This window comes from Ctenopharyngodon idella, chromosome 7 (assembly GCF_019924925.1).
Source record: "Ctenopharyngodon idella isolate HZGC_01 chromosome 7, HZGC01, whole genome shotgun sequence".
Taxonomy (NCBI): domain Eukaryota; kingdom Metazoa; phylum Chordata; class Actinopteri; order Cypriniformes; family Xenocyprididae; genus Ctenopharyngodon; species Ctenopharyngodon idella.
Genome location: NC_067226.1, coordinates 38,078,942 through 38,080,931, shown reverse-complemented (window position 1 = coordinate 38,080,931; position 1,990 = coordinate 38,078,942). Strand labels below are relative to the sequence as shown.

At 38.9% G+C, this 1,990-nt stretch overlaps 1 protein-coding gene across 1 annotated transcript; it reads right to left on the bottom strand.

The window, feature by feature from the left end:
- Nucleotides 1-349: 349 nt before the first annotated feature.
- Nucleotides 350-1,746, bottom strand: LOC127515822 (histone H2B-like). Its single transcript, XM_051899901.1, has one exon. It carries the CDS (start codon nucleotides 1,587-1,589, stop codon nucleotides 1,215-1,217), a length of 375 nt encoding a protein of 124 aa, XP_051755861.1. The 5' UTR covers nucleotides 1,590-1,746; the 3' UTR covers nucleotides 350-1,214.
- Between the last annotated feature and the right edge of the window lie 244 nt (nucleotides 1,747-1,990).

The window sequence follows — 1,990 nt, the reverse complement described above, 5'->3', positions numbered from 1 at the left end:
GATGCACTTTTTAGAAACTGTCTCTATTAACTTTTCTAATAGTAAAAGCCAGTCAGATTTCTTACTAGCTTATTAAAAGCAAAAATGGCATTTATTTTTGTATGATACATTGTGTGGCAAAAAGGTGTGCAAATACGACTACATGTTATGGTATATAAAAAGTGTTGTGGGTCATACAATATAAGCTTGCTGGTCCACAGATGTAAAGCAGAAAGACAGGTTAAAATGTCTAAATTATAGATAAATGCATATTTTAATCCAAATGTGTGATTTGGCAACGCTACAGTTTTAGCTGTATCAGTGAACACAGATGGATGTGTGAATGCTTGGAAAGGCTGGAAAACAACAGTCTCATACCAGAAGATATTTTAATAAAGAACGAGAGCAGTTAGTATTTTGACTTTCTCAACAAACAATTCTGATCTCTCAGTTTTGCTAGTCTCTTACTCTACATAAATGTTTAAATAAACAACATTTGTTGCTCTGTGACACATGAGGAAAAAAAAAAAAACATTTCACTGAAATATTACAATCTGACATAGAAATTTGAGTTTTGTATAAACTGGTGTGCAAGTCATGTTCGTCCACATTGAGCAGTTTAAAGCTGTGATAGTTCACATTAGACAACGATATAAACAATCAAGTAGCATAGATCACTATGTGACTCAACCGTACATCTACGCAGATAAAACTGGATATACTTATCGTAGTTAGAAGTCTGGGTTAATTTGTTATGCTGTGAGATGGAGGATTGTAAGTATGTAAGGTTTTGTAGAATTTCTAAAAAAAAATTGGCATAGTGACAAGCATAATCATAAAGATGTTTCACTACCACAGAAACTGGATGTGAGAGAATTTAAGGTTAAGTTTATACCATCCAGCCTCTAAGGAGATGAGTTGAAAGTCACCGCTCGAATAATTAATATGCATTGAACAAATAATCTTGTCAAGAGACTGTATAATTCAAAGAATAGATTTAATGCATTTTTCAATTGTTTCTCATACTGAACTGCTAAAATGTGTACCCTTACATTGAATATTTTATATCAACAAACGCTTCACGGCAGGATATTGTTCTTAACTGCATTTTGCTGAAACGGACCAACGCAACAAGAACTACTACCTCATCTTACAAGCATTAAAAGCTCCTTTAAACGAGAAGATGGGTGGCTCTTAAAAGAGCCTTTGGGTCGCTGAGTGTCTCAGTTGATTATTTATTTGGAACTGGTGTACTTGGTGACGGCCTTGGTGCCCTCAGACACGGCGTGTTTGGCCAGCTCACCGGGCAACAACAGACGCACGGCGGTCTGGATCTCTCTCGACGTGATGGTGGAACGCTTGTTGTAATGAGCGAGTCGAGACGCCTCACCGCCGATGCGCTCAAAGATATCGTTGACGAAGGAGTTCATAATGCCCATCGCCTTGGAAGAAATGCCGGTGTCAGGATGAACCTGTTTCAGGACTTTGTAGACGTATATGGCGTAACTCTCCTTCCTGGACCTCTTGCGCTTCTTTCCTCCCTTACCGGCGGTCTTCGTGACGGCCTTCTTGGAGCCCTTCTTTGGTGCGGACTTGGCTGGTTCAGGCATGACGCTGCGTGATTCCCAAACTGACAATTCAATGTAAACTCAAAAGCGACACAGAGGCATTTATTCACTGTCCTATGCTAATTTTCAAAGAGATACGGAAACCCTCTGATTGCCTGATTTCATAGGCAAAACCCATAAACCCGTATTTCATTGGACAACTTAAGCACCACGAGCGAAACGAGAGCCAATTACAGGCGGTAAAATGATAGCCCTGCCTACCGCCACATGTTTCAGGACTCGGTTTCCTTTGTTCATTTCCCGCCCTTTATTTTCGTTTTGAAAAGATTTTGAAAAGACAAAGAATGCACGATCGTGTAGTCAGAAACTCTTTATTAGACCCATTAAGTCGCTTTTATTACCAAAAAAGTCTCTCCTAAACAAAATTTTGTATTTTTTCCCTT

What these genes read in the sequence shown, in the direction of transcription:
- LOC127515822 (XM_051899901.1), bottom strand. Translation starts at nt 1,589, where the DNA reads ATGCCTGAACCAGCCAAGTCCGCACCAAAGAAGGGCTCCAAGAAGGCC.